General features: G+C 39.0%; 2 protein-coding genes across 2 annotated transcripts; both read right to left on the minus strand.

Annotated features, from left to right (window-relative positions):
- Positions 1 to 4,007: 4,007 nt before the first annotated feature.
- On the minus strand, positions 4,008 to 5,073 carry LOC136277172 (uncharacterized). Its single transcript, XM_066158862.1, has 2 exons — positions 4,359 to 5,073; positions 4,008 to 4,180 (listed from the first exon to the last, which is right to left on the minus strand). Exons 1-2 carry the CDS (start codon positions 5,071 to 5,073, stop codon positions 4,008 to 4,010), a joined length of 888 nt encoding a protein of 295 aa, XP_066014959.1.
- A 6,441-nt stretch (positions 5,074 to 11,514) lies between these two features.
- Positions 11,515 to 12,605, minus strand: LOC131783297 (uncharacterized). The gene has a single exon (XM_066159648.1). It carries the CDS (start codon positions 12,603 to 12,605, stop codon positions 11,811 to 11,813), a length of 795 nt encoding a protein of 264 aa, XP_066015745.1. The 3' UTR covers positions 11,515 to 11,810.
- Positions 12,606 to 16,797: the final 4,192 nt, after the last annotated feature.

The raw sequence follows: 16,797 nt of genomic DNA on the forward strand, positions 1-16,797 counted from the left end.
TGCAATAGTCAATAAGCACCACTCCTTAGACCCTGTCCTTTTCCAAATCAAATAGGAGGTCATCATTTATCTTGATGAGGGCAGTTTCAGTACTGTTCTTTTTGCAAAAACCAGACTCTTGAAAAATAAAGTTATTATCACAGAGAAAAGTGTATAACGTATTGTGCATATGTTGCTCAATGACTTTTGATAAAACTGGTAACGCTAAAATGGTATGATAGTTAAACGGATCACATTCAGCGCCCTTCTTCTGGCAAAGGTAGGTTCAGAACACTTAGGACACTTTCAGCAGCTGAGTGGCCACGACGGGTTAGTCTTAGTCCAAGAACCAGTTCCCTGTTTACGTGCTTAAACCTGTTGGTCTTTGGCGTTGTGTGAAATGGTGACACCAGCTCATGTGAGGAGCACTTAGGGTTTCTGCAATGACAAATTCATTCTACTCCCAGTCCAGTTCTTGCAACTTCTTCAAACTTTAACCCTTTACTTTGACAAAAGCTGCAAGTGACTCAACGAGCAAGTTGTGTATTGAGCTCATCTCATCTACATCTACATCTACATTTATTGAGGTGATAAAATCTTGTTAGATATCACATCAACTATAAATAAAAGCTAAAATAATATATATATATATATATATATATATATATATATATGTCTATATATATACGTTCATATACATAAATTAAATAAAAGTAAAAATGTCCAGATAACAAGATAAATAAATGATAATTCATAATTGGAATTTACTTTACTTATTTCACGTACTTTCCTAAGGTTAGCTTAAAATCAGGTAATGACTTGCAATTTACTAAGTCAGCGGGCAGTGAGTTCCACTTTGTTATTGATCTAGGGAAGAAAAAAAAATTAAAGACGTCCTTAGATACTTTTGGCATTCTATATTTAAAAGCATGGCTACTGCGTGTTCTTTTTTCTCTGTTTGGTATTCTCTGTGTTAATGTCTACTAGGTTATGACTAAGTTTGTGCATTAGAGTCAATCTGTTTTTCTTCCTTCTTGTTTCTAATGCGTCCCATTTCAGATCGGATAACATGTCTGTCACACTTGCTGATTTGTGGAAGTTTTGCAGTCAAAAACGAGCAGCTTTCTTTTGAACTCTCTCCAAGGTTTGGGTTGGACAATGCTGGTATAGGCCGTTTCACGTACTTTCCTAGGGCAGTTCCAGAGATTTCTCTGGATCAATCCAAGGATCGACTCACCTTGCTTGAGATAGATGAAATGTGTTTGGACCACCTTAACTCACTATTAACAGTAATTCCTAGGTACGATGCAGAGTCTACTCGTTCAAGTTTGAACCCACAGAAAAAGTATGTCCGTTGAGGAGGACTTTGCTTATTTGAAATGCAGATGATGATGCACTTTGAGGTATTAAATTGCATCTGCCACTCGTGTTGCCAAATTTCTAGTTTGTTGAGATCGTCTTGGAGATTGTCGCAATCTTCCATGATCACTTCGTTCCAAACCACTTCGTTCCATCCTTTGGTCAATTCTTTCCACCAAGTAGTCACTTCGTTCCAAAGAATAGTCACTTCGTTCCAAGTGTAAACTAAGCGTGTAAACTTCTAATCTTACAAAACTAGTAAACGGTATACGCCGTCTGTTGTGACGGCCATTTTGAAACTTGTGAAGTACCTGCCGTGTGCGTGGAATCTGGGACTACCGGAAACAACTATACGTATACACGTTGATCATAGCAACCAGACCAAAGTAAACCTTGATTTCATTATTTCAACATCGCTTTACTTTTTTATCAGACTTGAGTAAAGATGAACCTGCTTGTTATTACTAAGTTAACCTTTCTTTACAGTATTTATTAGTTTTAGACTGACGAATATGCGAAATCATGTTTAGATTGAACATAAACGCAAAAAGATGTGAAACCACGCGTTGTTCATAGCAACCAGAATAGAGAACTTTCATCACGACATCTCCATGTGATCACAAAGCGCTTCACTATTTTTCCCTTTTATAAGATATGATCCATCTTTCATCATACTTTACTTTCATCATACGTTACTTTCACTGAAGAAGATGCAAATCTATGATTTGTTCGTAAAAACCCGACTGTTTAAAGACGACACAAACGATTTCATCGTGAAAACATATTCTTCGGTGATTGTCATTACAACCCTCGCTAAAATTTATTATTAAGACTAAAGTAGATAACAGCTACACTTAACTTGAATTTGAACAAACCACGCTTTAATAACGTTTTGATAGCATTCGATTAATAAACCATGCTTTGATCATAGCAACCCGACTCAAGCGGACGCATGACCACGCTTTGTCATGACAACATCGTCTGACTTTTTAGTAGTTTACACGCTTAGTTTACACTTGGAACGAAGTGACTATTCTTTGGAACGAAGTGACTCTTTGGTGGAACGAAGTGACCAAAGGACGGAACGAAGTGGTCATGGAACGAAGTGGCCGTAATTCTTTCAACCACCAATCCGTACAAAAGAGTGTCATCGTCGAACAGCTTGACTGTAGAGGTCAGACCGTTAATGTATTTCAGGAACAACAATGGGCCTAGTACTGACCCTTGTGGTACACCCGGGGTCACTGGGGAAGAGGGAGACGTTGCACCCTCACAGATGACGGTTTGGACTCTCTTGGTGAGAAGGGATTCCATCTAAGACAAAAGGTTTCCATGGATACCGTAACGCTCCAGTCTCATTAGTAAGCATTGACGAGGGACTTTATCAAAGGCTTTGGAAAAGTCTAACACAGCAGCATGAATAGATTTGTTTTGTTGTAGGAAACTGGCAATATCATAAATAGTAAGTATTAGTTGAAGTTCTGTGGATCTTTTTGATCTAAAGGCATGCTGACTGTCTGTTAGCAGGTTATAATGTTCAAAATGCTTCATCACATGGCCATGTACAATGTGTTAGAGAATTTTCAATGCCATGCAGGTTAGAGATATAGGTCTGTAGTTGGAAGGATCAGACTTTTTCCCTTTTCTAAAGAATGCATGCATGCCCCTTAACTATGTACTCTTGCATTGTGCTTCGGTACTTCATAAGCAACTCTCCATCTTTAAGCAGTCGTTTCTTCAAAAGTTGTAACCTTTGTTCTGCCATCGGTTTATTGTTGGGGAGATAAGGTAATTCTTCCTGCCATGGCAGAGCAACTTGAAAGTGGTCACCCACTCTTTGTAGGGATTGTTCCATCTTTTCTAAGGCTTTGTTGTCTTCAGTGGATGGTAGGGTATCTATTCCAACGGCAGAGTCACCAAAATCAGTTTTCCAAAGTTGCTCGAGTTGGCGATGTAAGATTTCATCATCTGTGTCGTGTTTAACATTTTCCTTTGGCTGAAGGACATTCACATGAATTTGAAGCTCTTCTTCGTTACTTTCTGGGCCTTTCATGCTACTAACAGCTCGCTCCTGCTCCTTAGTGACATCTGCGTTTCTTTCCACTAAACCAGTTTCACTATTAAGGCAAGTTCCATTACACAAATGTTCAAACGGCTCAATGTTGGAGTGTGGACTCCCCTTTGCGTCAACTGACTTTCCTTTGTGCGGACAAAATTCACTAACAACCGTGATCCCTTTACTGACCCTCCATTGGACCCACTGTAAGCTGTATCGGATAGCTATCGGCTCATCGTGGCCACCAGATTTACATTCAAGTGGAAGGAACAGGCCAGGATTCTCTTTGAGACCAATCAAAAGCAAGACTCCTCCATTTTCTAGCACTGGAATGTCAATGTCTCGGAGATGAGGCCACCAAGTAAGGTCTTCTGTCTTCACAATACAACTCGTAGAAATTGGCATTGGCAACAGTAACTGATTCATCCAAGGACTTCATAACCAAATCTACAAGGCAACTTTCCACCTGAGCTGAGCCCGTCATTCCAGTCAATGTGAAACTAAGTCTATCTACATTAAGCTTAAGCTTTTTTGCCAGACTTTCATGGCACAGTGTCACCTCCAAACCATGGTCAAGCAGAGCATACGTTTCGACCATCCTGTCGCTACCTTTTCATTGAACTTTAACAGGCAAGATCCCAAGACAAGCTTGGTTTTCTCCGGCCCCAGTGGCCGCTACAGTGGCTTCTCCATCATTGCCGGCCCCAGTAACATTAGGAGGCAAAGCATTTCCTTGTCTTGCTCGCGATTGTTGTTCAGCATTAGCATTAGGTTCTCCTCCGGTTCCTGTAGTGTAACGATGCATTAGGGTGTGGTGGTTACCGCCACATCCAGATTTCTGGCACTTGAAATTCACTTTAGGAAGTCTGGCCCTCTCATGTTTTCATTCTGACGACCACTGCTTGATCCAGTTCCAGTCAAAAATGTTGATGAGTGGAGGGGAGGTTTGCTCTGATTCTCTTACTCCTTCCGAGAATTGTTTCTTTAGAGGGTCCAGAGTTCATGTCGTATCCAAACTCATTGTCCACCAACTTGGCTCTTTCTTTGATAAATTTCACGAAATCTCCAAACTTGGGTCTTTGATCTGATACAATGATTTTCCCAGCGCACTCCGTCCATTTTGCTCGGAGGAGCATTGGCAACCTTTTGGTTAGTTCTCTCAAAGTGTTCATGTGGTTAAGGTCAGCTACATATTCGGTGCCCATTCCAGTCAACGTTCGATCAGCAGTGTATAAGTGTCTACTAAATTCCAATAAGGAAGGTCCATCCACATTCTTTAGGCTGGGTAGATGTAGCAGTTTCTTAATATGCGCATCTGCAATTACTTGCGGCTTTCCGAAATTCTCGCGCAGTGTTTCCTTTGCTACTCGATAACCATCAGAAACTGGTAAATTCTCACAGCTCTCGACCACTTCTCTTGCCTTTCCAGTGCAGTGCTGGATCAGTAATTGGAGCCACCTAGAGTCATCAGGGTTGTCCTCTTCCAAATAAGTTTCGAAGTTGTGAATAATTGACACATATCTGAGTGGATCTCCATCAAACTTGAGGTATTCAACTTTTGGCGAGGAAACCACTTGCCTCATTGCTTTCACCATTTCCCTTCCACTGTCAAAGTGCTGTACCTGCTGTGCTGGTGTTGTGTTACATGTCACATTTTGTGATGACTGAGCTTGCGGCATTTGCCAAACAGAAAACCACGATTCTTTAACGGGCTATTCATACAATGGTTGTGAAGACTTAATACTGGATACTACAGAATCAACAAGCAAGGGCTTCGAATCCCTACTTGGCAAGCGGGAAGTGGTGTGCTGCAATTCCCAGGGTTGAATCACAGGTACAGTTAACGAACTTGTTACTGTGTTACTTGTAGGTGTCACAGATGCTGTAACGCCACTAACACTTCCAGAGGCAGGCTTATCCAATGAGGATGTAAATCTAAGCTGTTTGCAACTTGACAGATGAGTGACTGGCTGCAAGGTTGCATAACCATTTGGCTGAGCTGAGTTATACGATGAGATAGGAACGACAAGGGCTTCTCGTTTGGGGTGTGGGAGAAATGATCCAGACACTGTTTCATTTAAATAATTAGTCGTAGGCATAGATGGAATGGTAGGAACTTGTGGTTTGAGGGATGGTGTTCGATCCATTGTAAAGGGCTCTGAAGAACCCCTTGGTTCGGTCACACCATGTAATTTAGGTGGCTGCCAATGTTCTTTGTCATGACTAATTACTAACTCCATGTCTCTTCCTTCTTCTCCTATTTCTTCTTCTTCATAAATTTTCAATGATACAGCAGCCTTTTCTGCCTCCATTTCGGCTTCTATTGACTCTCTTTTCCTTCGAATCTCATGTTCTTCTTCATCCAATCGCTGGCGAACTTTCAATTGGCAGATCTTAAGCTGAGCTAAAGCAAGAGCTTCCCTTTTTCGGGACATCATACTCAAAGATGTCTTTAAGCTCAATTTGGAAGCTTTACTGCCTGGACCTTTACGTCCTAAGCTTGAAAATACACTGCTGTGTTGATACTCGGGTTGCCACCATTTTACAGCGGTATTGAGATTTAATTTTCGCTCCATTTGTTACTTATAACCTTTCTCAGCCTTTTCCAACGCCGGAGTGTCAACACCAACAACCAAACACTTGCAGTATCTATCATGGACATCCATAAATTTAGTCCACCCGTCGTTAAAATTTTCCATTTCCTTTGAGATTTCGTCTTGGGTGCCGCCGTTTTCCATCAAACGGGTAATCTTGTTGTGTATTCTGGACAGATTTCAAACATAGCCAGTGCGCGAATTGTTTAGAGTGTTTCTTCTCGTTCAAATATCCCTTCATGTCTTCAACTTCGTTACACGAGTTGACTTGAATATTTCCTGCGCCGCTTTCTTCCTCAAATTCCATCGAACCGCCCAATACGGTCGAGCGTGCACGATCACTCACTTGTTGATGCGAAGAATTCAAATGTAGCTCAAGGTTATCTTCCATAATTCCAAAATCAAAGTGTTCCAACCGAATAATAATACCCGAAATAAAATTACGATGCCTTTGCCACTTCCAAATATTCTTATGAAGCAAGTTAAATCTCCAAACTCCAGAACCAATTCGTAGAAGTCGAAAACTGTTATTTATTTCACAGAAACACATAATGCTTGAAATCGAAAACTCGACTAAACCAGTAAGGGAGGTTTTCTGCAAACAGAAAATACGCCTAGAACAAACAAAATTACAATATACACAAATACAATGAAAACTCACCGACTTTTCGAGCTTAAGGTTTTTATGAACAACGATAATTCACTGTAACAAACATCTCAACATGAACGCGACAATTTTCCTTCCAAAAGCACATGGGCGATTGCCCGGATGTTTTACGTACAACATAGGCCCGCAATGGGAGCTACAATGGTTTCTTCATAACTGAGATATCGCAAAGAAGTGATCTTAAAACATGTTTAACAGACATTGTTAATAGTTCAGTCTTGTCTCTATTTGATTTAGGGTGATTAACCAGCATCCAGTGATTCATTTCATTTGCAGAGCTCTCCATGTTAGACACAGCTAGATCTCTATCACCAAGTATAGTTGGCTGGATGGACAAGTAGAGGTGTGATAGCAATGAAAGCTCAATTTCAATTTCTTTTTAATGTCTGAAAGCAATGACATGTAAAGAAGATGTTAAATGGGTCCTAAAGCAGATCCTTGTGGAACTCCACATCTAAGAGAATGTTTTACAGGGGTACCACCATCAATAGAAACATATTGCATAAGATCAGACAGGTACATGCAAGATTGTAACCATAGTAGAGGCTCACCAGTTATATCAAATAACGAGAGAGCAGAATGTCATGATAAACAGTATCAAAAGCAGCAGATAAGTTATCTCCTTTCTTAAGCAATTCCTTGACCTTGTCCAAGTTACGAGCCAAACACAAAGATTTTTCCTCATTCAGCACATCAGTAAGCTCAGAGCTAGATCTGTATTGATCTTTGTCGGCTTCAACAACAACAACAACAACATACTTTATTGACTTTCCCCAAGGGGGCTTTTCAAAGACAATGTTATAAAAATAATCCTATTACAATTAAAAAATCCTATTTACAATTAAAGATGTTTTAAAATCTGAATGTTCTAAAAGAAAAATAAAAGCATACAAATATATAAAATTACAACTCTTTGAGTAATTTGGTCCTTAAACGTTTTTTAAAAACCTTAACGGAGTTGCACAGTTTAAAGGAATTATCCAAAGAGTTCCATAAGTTTACAGTTCTATAGAAAAATGTTCTCTGACCGCTAGCTGTTCTAAAGAATGGAATTTGCAAAAGCTGCGAATTTCTGGTGCTACGTCGACTAACCTCGGCTCGCTTTATGAATTTTGATGAGAGGTAATCTGGAGCCTGACCAGTCATGCATCTGAAGGCCATAGTAGCGTTCCGGTAGTAAAGCTGGCTTTGAACTGAAAGCCAATTTAGTTCCTTGGGAATTGGTGTAACGTGGTCAAATTTACGCGCACCGCTAACAATGCGGCATGCGAAGTTCTGCACCGCCTGTAACTTGTCAACATTACATTTTGAGGTATTTGACGAAACATTGGAACAATAAAATAACCTGCTGAAAACTAAGGAATTAATAATCATCAAAAGTGTACGTTTGTCGAAAGCATGCTTGACACGGTTTATTTGGCCGAGGCGGGACATGCACGAGGAAGCGGTCTTAATTATGTGTTCATCGTAAGTTAAATTAGAATCCAAAATCACACCAAGGTCTTTGGCGGTGTCTGCGGGGACGATGTCCTCACCCATAATGGAAAGGGAGCGAAATTGCAATTTTGCACGCATCTGCCTGCTGCCAAATATCATCAATTCAATTCAATTTTTTTTCAATTCAATTTTATTTGTTTGTTAGCAATACAATATTATCACAGTCCTAGGTGACCCGCAATTAGCAAGCTATTCTAGGCGGGCCACCCTTCTAAAACAAGTGCTGTCTCTGCTAAGGATCACATACCGATACAATTAAACAAAGATAATCATTAATAAAAATACAATTGTTAAATAAAATAAAATAAAATTAAGTCCGTTGAATAATTAAATAATCAATTGCAAAGTTATCAAGATATATAATACAATTGAAACAAGACTTAAACGAAGAGTTACTTTATCAAGAGATATTTACAAATTTCAGAGCAGCGTATATCAACATTCATCTCCTCAATTTCCAAAAGTTTTAACAGGCGATTTTTAAGTTCACGCTTAAACGGGGTTCTGTTTTTAATACGAAGTTCTTTTGGGATGCTATTCCACAATCTTACACCTATTCTAGCAAAAGAAAATAAAAGTTGGTTAGTTCTAGACGCTTTAACGTACAGATTAGCCGTTGCTGAGAATCTTGTGAAATGGTGATGAACCTGCTCGGAGTGGATAAAGAGCATAGAAATATTAGACGGGGCACGGTGATTATCAATGTCATGCATCAAAGAGGAAACCAAATGAGAATAGAGCATAGTTATTGGTAAGATTCTGGAGTTAACAAATAGCGGGGCACTATGAGATTTGCTATCCGCAAAATACATTAGTCGTAGAGCACGTTTTTGTAAAATGAGAACCTTATTTAAATGAGTGTTAGCAGCTTGTCCCCAGGCAATAAGACCATAAGAGATATAGGGTTCAATTAAGGAGCGGTAGATGTTAAGAAGTGTGGCAAATGGGACAAGATGTCTTAACCTGGCAATTATACCAATTCCTTTACTAACTTTAGATGAGATATAATCAATATGATACTTCCAAGAGAGGTTATTATCTATCAGAATTCCTAGATATTTCACAAAAGTTTTTTGTTCTAGAGATACACTTTTTTTAAGATCGTTATTATAAATTTTCAAGTGAACTATGTAGTCCAATTTGCGTTGGTAAGGATGGAAAATAACAAAGTTAGATTTACTAGTGTTAAGAGAAAGTTTGTTTGCGTCCAACCAGTCACCCACTTTTGCGAGTTCATCATTAACAACTTTTTCAAGATCCTTAAGATCTTTGTTTGAATAAAGCAAGTTAGTATCGTCAGCAAATAGGTAAAACTCAAAAATCTGGGAGCAACGGTAAATGTCGTTAACATAAATCAAAAAGAGAAGGGGGCCAAGTACAGACCCTTGAGGGACACCACAAACTATCTCTTCTATATTCGACACGGTTGAACCAATTTGAGTCGACTGGTTCCTGTTCAACAAGTACGAAGAGAACCAGTTATTAATTATTCCTCTGACTCCATAATGATATAATTTGTGCAGTAAGATTGAGTGATCCACCGTATCAAAAGCCTTTTTTAGGTCAATAAAAATACCACAAGAGAATAACTTTGCATCAATATTAGTTTGAATTTTGCTTAAGATATCTAAAATTGCATGTTGGGTTGAACACTTGTCTCTAAATCCATATTGAGAAGTAAAAAAGATACCGTTTTTTTCGCAATGTGATTTAAGACGTTTAGCCATCAATTTCTCAAATAATCGATTGAAGACAGAAAGGAGGGAAATTGGGCGGTAATTACATGGATCAGTTTCGTCTCCCGATTTGTAGATAGGAATTACTTTGGCATGCTTCAAAAGATGGGGATAAATACCCGTTGAGATAGACTTATTCATCATGGCAGCTAAGAGTGGAGAAAGGATATGGCGCCCAGATTTTAAAAGATGAACCGGGCAAGAATATAGGCCATATACTTTATTACTGGGTATAGCCAAGATTTCCAAGTCCACCTCGGATGGAACGACGGGATCAAAAAAGAAAGACTTAAAGTGATTAGTGCCGACAAGGTAGTCCTGGAAATTTATCCTGGAAGGTGATATATTGCGTGCAAGCCGCGGTCCAATAGACGCAAAGTACTGATTAAAGATATTGGTTATTTCAGACGGATTTTGTGTTACTCCAGAGTTGTTAGAGCGTTGAAGGGCTGATACTGTTTTTCTGTTACGCTGTCTGTTCAATAGTTCATTAATCCCCTCCCACGTTTTTTTAACATTTCTTAGATTTGTAGTGAAGTAAGCTTCATAATACAATCTTTTACTGAGACGAGAAAGACTAACAATTCTATTCCTATACAGCTTATATTTTGAGATATCTCCTGAATAAAAGAGTCTATTCTTTATTTTGATAGATTTACGTAGGCCCTTAGTTATCCACGGTTTGGAAAATTGTTTAGCCTTGCGCCTAGATAAAATTTTGAGAGGAGCGTGTTTATTAATGAGCTTGTTAAATTTATTGTAAAAGGAAGAAAAGCATTTGTCTACAGATCCATATGTCATTGAGTTATCCCAATCAGTATCCAAGACATCATTAATAAAGCATTCTTCAGAGAAGTTGGAATAATCGCGAATTTTATGTTTAGCAGTAAAATTTTTTGGTATAAGACTGTGGATAAAACAAAATTGGGAGTAGTGATCACTAATGTCTGACACGATATTTCCACCTGAAATTTTATGATCAAATCTATTCAGAAATATATTATCAATGAGTGTGGCAGAATTATTGTAGACTCTAGTTGGTTTATCAATTACCGGGAAGAACGAATAACATTGTAAAGATAACAAAAAATTTTGGGAGTAATCGGAAATTTCAGATTTGAGGAGATCAATATTGAAATCGCCCATAAGATAAACAACTTTATCAGAGGAGCTAAGTTTTTCTAAAGTAAAGTCAACATATTGGAGGAATTGTTCCGGATCATTATGCTGCCTATAAATCACTCCACAAACGATATTTTTACTCTTTAGGGATTCAATTTCGATCCATAAAGCCTGAAAAGCGTCTTTAGATGTTCTCTCCAGAACCTTATATTTCAAACAATTATTAATGTACATTCCAACACCTCCACATGATAGAGGTGTTGGGACATATTCAAACTGATAGTTTGGTATGCAGGCATTGAAATCTAGCCCAGATGAATTTGTAATTTTTGTTTCTGTAATACCGATTACACTGAATTGGTAGTCAAGTTCATCTAAAAGATGGACTTGAAAATTATCAATGTTTTTCCGCAAACTTCTTACGTTAGTATGAAGCATAGAGAAAGGACATTGACTATCTGATTCCAACAAAGACTCTTTAAACATAGAAAAACTATAGGGTGAGAAATATTTACATCTAATTTGTTGCATGCTTAAGTTTCTGTCGGGATTTAATGTTGATTCGGTATTTAAGCGAAACAAATCTAAATCATAAATACTATGAAGTTTGTCTAAGTACTTCTTGGTCGGTAAGTCACTGTTGAGAATGTTATTAAACTGTCCATGAGCTCTAATAATTTCAACATTCGCGTATGGAAGTTCGCTTAGGGTAGATTTAATTGTACAACGAACACGTTTCTTGCTAACACTCATACTTATTATCTAAAAACAGACAAACAACTCTACATCAACATGAATACTTAGCCTTCACGTCCATTCGTTAATCGGTGCAGGTCCGTGATATCCTTAATCTTGATGGCTCGAGACGTGGTATCTTTACGAAGATAAACAAGCGATCCCTTCGACCAGCAATACTGATAGTGAAACTGCTCCTTGAACCTCTTAGCTTCAAATAAAACCTTTTGCATCCTTGGCGTTAAATGGTCAAAAATTCTAACAGCGGAAAGGGAGGCATCGTCAGGTAAACCAACAGCAGATGGGGCAACTTTACTTGCATTTCTTTTATGATTCATGACATCATCTTTTGACAATCGTCTAATAAATCGGCAAATGATTGGCCGCGGGCCGCCATTGTCATTGCTTCTCGTTGGGACTCGATGAGCTGTGTCAATGTCATGAATTGATACAGCGGATCCAATTGCCTTAAATAAACATTCACATAGCGCACTCGTAGAAGCCGAGGATTCATCTTGACTCAATTGAGGGACACCAACAATCTTAACATTATATTGATAACTGTACTCTTGAAATTCATCGATGCTCCTGGAAACTCTGTTAACTTCAACAGCAATCTCATCAAGCATGGCACCTAAGCGATCAAGTTCTTTACCAGCAGAGACCCTGAATCGCTCAAAGTCATCATATTCTTTACTCATGAATTCTAAGCTTTGCTCTACTTCGTCATTAGTCGCTGCAGGTTTTTTTGACTGCTCCAGCAGCATCACCTTCATCCTAGCAATCTCATCCGCCATGACAGACAGTTGATCTTTAAGCTTACTGTTCTCTCTCTTAAGGCTAGCAACAGACTCGGGCATTCTTGAATCTCTCAGAAAGCAAAAAAAGAAAAACGATCGTGAAAAAAGAAACGAAAAATTATCCAAAACGAAACGAAAAATTATCCAAACTTGATTAAGATTAGCGGAGCTCGTAAAGTAACGTCCGTCCTGACCAACTCACCGCTGACCATCAGCTTGGTTTTGCCAGGGTTAAGTAACAATTGGTTGTTGGAACACCATTCTCCTATTTTAAACAAGTCGTCTTCCAAATCAGCAATTGCATCCAGGTTGTCTTTAAGTTCGAAGGAAGTGACGAGTTTCGTATCATCTACATAACTCTGAGTGCTGCATTTCTGTGGGATCGATGGAAGATCGTTCGTATATATGCTAAATAGTAGTGGGCCTAAGATACTTCCTTGAGGGACGCCGTTGGTCACGGACAAAGGCTCAGATAGCGTTGAATGGATTCGTACTACTTGTGTCCTGTTGCTTAGGTAACTACGAAACCATTGGAGAGCGTCTCTGGAAATTCCGACATCTTGCAATTTTAAAATTAACGTGTCGTGATTGACGCTATCAAAAGCTTTGCTCATGTCTAATAGAACAACTGCCGTTAACTTCTTTTTGTCAATCGCGTTAAGAATTGTGTCAGTTGTTTCAATCACAGACGTTTCACACGAATGCCATCTCTTGTTACCGCTTTGGCTCTTTGATAGGGTGTCATTCGATTGCAGATACGAGGTGAGCTGATTATGTACTACCCTTTCGCAAACCTTTGATAAGACTGGTGTAAGTGAGATGGGTCTATTATTGTTTGCCTGTTCCTGGTCGCCCTCTTTTGGGATTGGTGTAACCACAGCTGTCTTCCATTTTGATGGAAAAACACAGTTTTGAAAGGATGCATTAACGATAGACGTTATTGGGTGAACAATTGGATTAAGACAATCCTTGATGACACGAATCGGGATTTTGTCTATCCCTGGGGCCTTGTTTGAAGGCATCGCTGCTATTATACGTTCTATTTGTTTATAATCAATGGTACTCAGTGTGAACTGGTCAGAGAGAGCGTATTGTCTCGGTACAAAATAATTCTGATTAAGTGTTAGGTTGCATTCATTAGCCAGGGACGTAATTTTGTCAACAGTGCTCTGACCAACAGATACGAAAAACTGATTAAATTCGTCTGCAACAGCTTTGTCGCTCTTACTGTATGTTCGCTGAGATGTAGATTTGCAGGGGATGCACTGGCGAATTGCTTTCCAGATATTATTGGTGTTATTTGGATTCCTCTGGATTTGTTGGGCCACAAATTCCTGTTCAACAATTCTGATTTCCCTCTTTACTTCCTGTCTGAAATATCTGTAGGCAGTCCAAGATAGCGGATCATTTGTTTTCTTTGCTTTCTTACGCCAATCATCCCTGGTCTTCATCAATCCCCGGATGTTGTCTGTTACGCATGGATTTGGTTTACAGCGTGCTTTGAAGGTTTTAACTGGAGCATGGCGGTCGAGTATTTCAGTAAATAGCGAATCAAGTGCATAAAGTTTGTCCTCGACATCGTCGAAAACATCAACTATGGACCACGGTGCCAGTGATACGTCGTTGCTAAAATCAACAGGACTGTAGTGTTTAAAACTTCTGGTTGTAATATAGACGGGTTTGGCGCGCGCTTTCTTCAATTTTAAGGTGACATAAACCAAGTCATGGTCGCTAATCGAGCTTTCCATAACCGTAGCCGTTTGAACTTGTCTTGTGTCCGATGCAAGGATAACATCTAGAATTGATTTCGAAGTCTCTGTAACTCGTGTTGGCGTGTTGATCAGTATTGACAAGTTATAGGAACGGCAGAAATTAACAAGGACATTAGCTCCAGGATCGTTGCTATTCTCAAGTCTGCAGTTCAAATCTCCCAATAGATAAATTGGAACATGGAACGACGAGGCATAAATAAAGTTCTCTGTGAGATCTGAATCAAAACAAGATAACGATGCGTCCGGTGGTCTATAGGTTGTACAGACAATGAAAGACTTCATGTTCCTGACGTGGAGTTTTAGCCACAGTTGGTGAAAGCCAGAGGCCGTGATAAGAGATATATCGCTCAAGTACTCCGTCCTGTAATTTCGTGAGACATAAGCACATACTCCACCGCCAATCTTCGCTTGTCGGTCGATACGGTAGATAACATAGCCAGGAATTTCTATTTCCAAATCCGTAACTGAACTGTTGAGCCATGTTTCGGATACGGTAAATATGTCAAACTTATTTTCCAGTACCGTTTCCTTTACAAGAACGAAGTGCTCACGGCATTTAAGCGAGCGAACGTTAAGATGTGCAATCTTCACATTGCCATTTGACTTTTTAGACTTGTTTCTAATAGAGCTGTTTGCTGGTCCAGGGTTAAGTTCAACATCATGTAACAGTTGTATAACAGGTCTAAAGGTCGAGGTTGAATGGGCATAATAGGCTGTAGTAACGTTTGCTCGTTTCACTCCAATAGTGACATGCACGTATGCCCGCCATTTTGTATTTTCTATTATGCAGAGTCTCGAATCCCAGTTTGCCACTTTAACCGACGTAGAGTGCGGGAAACGTAGACCAAAGTACTCATTTGTAAAAGAGTAGTCATGTTTACCTTTCCTCGAGGTATGAACAAGACACAAGAGGAGTACAAGTCCAATAACTCGGGAGCTCAGAATCACACATCCGCTCTCCTTCATGACGACGTTAAGAAGCTTTCTAAGCTGAGGTAGCTTTTTGAACTTTAACTTTTTTTGTATCACAAATATTGGAATCAGTAGTGTTGGAATTTGTCCTCTTGAGATCAGATAATTAGTTAAGCATTTAGTTCATCAACGAAAGGACTTAATGGCCATGGCTTTATCTACAGGGTATGTCTTGATTATCTAATAAAATGGCGAGAGCTTTGACTCTTTGCTATCTCTTGTAAGTGTGATGAGACAAGCAGTGGCATTCTGGACGTGCTGTAACCTTTTTATAGTGCTGTTAGGTAGCCATAAAGTGGGGCATTGCAATGATCCAACTTTGGTGGTCTGCATTTGGTACCTCGTGGTGTAGTTAATGTTTCGGAGATGGTTAAATCAAAGATTTGCAAATATTGGCAAAATGTTTATTTTACAAAAATGACTATCAAATGTTGCAGCAATACTGTGAGTAGTCAATGGTTTCATCTGCAACTGAGATATCTCGAAGAAGTGGTTGTGGAAAATGTTAAACAGAGAATGCCAATATCTCAGTCTTGTCTTTATTGAAGTCAAGGTGGCTCAAAAGCACCCAGTGATTCACTTCATTCACACAGCTCTTGATGTTAGACATAGCTAGATCCCTATCATCAGGTATGGTTAGCTTGAAGGACAAATAAAGTTCGAGTCATCAGCATTAATATTGTAACTCAAATTGAATTTCCCTGCAATGTCTGAAAGTGGTGACATGTTTAAAAAATATATAAAATGGGTCCTGAACCAGATCCTTGTGGAACTCCAAATTTTAAGGGATGTTTCTCAAAGGTACCAGCATCAACAGAAACATAGTGCACAAGATCAGGCAAGTGAGATTTTCACTATAGTAGAGTAGTATGGTGGCCTAGAACTGCTATAAGAAAATTTACTTAAGTTTAGAGACTTTATACAATTTTTTTTTGTTTATTTGCTGGTAAATTAAAATAAAAAAGAGGAATATAATCATTTTTAAATCAAATGAAATTAAATCAAAATGAAATGGATTAATTTTTTAAAAATAAAAACATTTAAAATCAAAACAAAATCTATTTACTTTTGAATCAAAATGAACTCTTATTTAATGCTCTATGGCAGCAATAGGCCAAGGGGGAAAATTTTGTATTGCGAAAAAAAATATATAATCATGGCCTATCGCTGCTATAGACCATTATGCACCTTGGCACTTTGCTGGCATCGTATCTTTCCAACATGACATCTCATACTGGAAATGACAGTTGAAAGGAAGATCAGACCTTGAAAGAAACCTTCAAACTGTGATGTGTAGAGATTCTAGACCTCGTGTCTAGAGATTTTGAACAATATGCTTGGAGCCTTAGAACTCTACATAGAAGACTAAGGTACTTCAAAGTGGAAGGGCCAGGAAAACTGTAGGGCGTTGCATAAAAAGATTAGGTAAGTCTACGACATGAAGGTACCACGAGATTTGGTTCATGCTGTCATGTACCAGGTAGATCCTGATGCCCTGGAGCAGAGGG

Source organism: Pocillopora verrucosa, chromosome 12 (genome assembly GCF_036669915.1).
Source record: "Pocillopora verrucosa isolate sample1 chromosome 12, ASM3666991v2, whole genome shotgun sequence".
NCBI lineage: Eukaryota > Metazoa > Cnidaria > Anthozoa > Scleractinia > Pocilloporidae > Pocillopora > Pocillopora verrucosa.

Excerpts from the sequence above, each read along its gene's own strand:
- LOC136277172 (XM_066158862.1), bottom strand. The coding sequence starts at position 5,073 with ATGCCGCAAGCTCAGTCATCACAAAATGTGACATGTAACACAACACCA. Across the intron at positions 4,181-4,358 it reads AGAAACAATTCTCGGAAGGA|GAACCGGAGGAGAACCTAAT; the intron begins GTAAGAGAATCA and ends GTTACACTACAG.
- LOC131783297 (XM_066159648.1), bottom strand. The coding sequence starts at position 12,605 with ATGCCCGAGTCTGTTGCTAGCCTTAAGAGAGAGAACAGTAAGCTTAAA.